This window comes from Myotis davidii, unplaced genomic scaffold, assembly GCF_000327345.1.
Source record: "Myotis davidii unplaced genomic scaffold, ASM32734v1 scaffold1097, whole genome shotgun sequence".
Lineage (NCBI taxonomy): Eukaryota > Metazoa > Chordata > Mammalia > Chiroptera > Vespertilionidae > Myotis > Myotis davidii.
The window spans coordinates 186153-187179 of record NW_006288117.1 but is presented as its reverse complement, the minus strand read 5'-3'; the positions used below and the strand labels follow the sequence as shown (position 1 = coordinate 187179).

Genomic DNA, 1027 nt, shown 5'->3' with positions numbered 1-1027 from the left:
CACGGGTGTGTTGTGGGGGGCGGGGAGGAGCTGGGCGTGATGGGGTTCCGCTCCGTTGCCAGTGCCCCGCGAGTTAAATCTGGGGCCCCCTCCCCTTGCCACCCCACCTCCCATTAGCATCACAATGACGTCCCTGGGGCCGGGGGTGGGAAGCCTTCCCGTTGCCGTGGCAACCGGGCTGGAGCCGTTCTTTTCCCACGATGGGCTGGACCAATCGGGGTGTGTGGGGGGTGGGGAGGTCGCGGGATTGGGTGTGTGAGGACCGCGGTCCCTCAGTCCTGGGACCCCGTTGTGATTTCCCATCCCTCCTTCTCATAGCGCGGGCATTGGCATCGGTTTCTATGGCAACAGCGAGACCAGCGATGGGGTGGCCCAGCTCAGCTCTGCGCTGCTGCAGGCCAACCACACCCTCAGCGCCATCGACTACCTGGTGAGGGGGGGCCCCCCCGGCAGCGGAATCCAAACTCAGAGCCCAGACCCCAGGCCTGAAACGGAGAGAGCTCCGGGCTCAGAATTTCAGACTCCGACCGCACAGCCGCGCCCACCCTGACTGTGCAAATCGGGGCCACACACCTGACTCCTTGGCAGCCACACACTAGACCCCACACTCACCCCCGGCCCAGGCCCCAGACCAAACACTAGGGGACACCCACCCCACACACACACACACACCGTCTCCCGCTCCCAGGCCAAATCGAGATCTGATTCTCGGCCCAAATGCAAACGTAGGGACCCCAGTGGTGAGCCCCAGGGACCAGACCAGGGGCCCCACTCCCCTCCCAGCGCTAGGATGAGACCAGCCTGGCCTCACACCTCAGATTCCTGTCCCGGGCAGACCCTGGGCCACGGAACCCAGATGGGACCGCAGACTCAGAGAGGCAGGTGTGGATGTCACACCTGGGACCCCCACACCGACTTCTCCTTCTGGGTCCTGGGACCCCCAGAGCTCCCAACCCACCGAGGCCACAGAGCTCCACGCACAGACTGGAGAGCCCCGTCTAGCCCTTCCTCAATCACAGTCGCCCCA

General features: G+C 65.1%; 1 protein-coding gene across 1 annotated transcript in view; it reads left to right on the top strand.

The window, feature by feature from the left end:
* The window catches only part of TTYH1 (tweety family member 1), a 23374-nt gene that overhangs the window by 12663 nt on the left and 9684 nt on the right, over window positions 1-1027 (top strand). Inside the window, 1 exon segment of the mRNA XM_015561449.1 lies at window positions 319-556. Coding sequence (XP_015416935.1) covers window positions 319-556 — 238 coding nt within the window.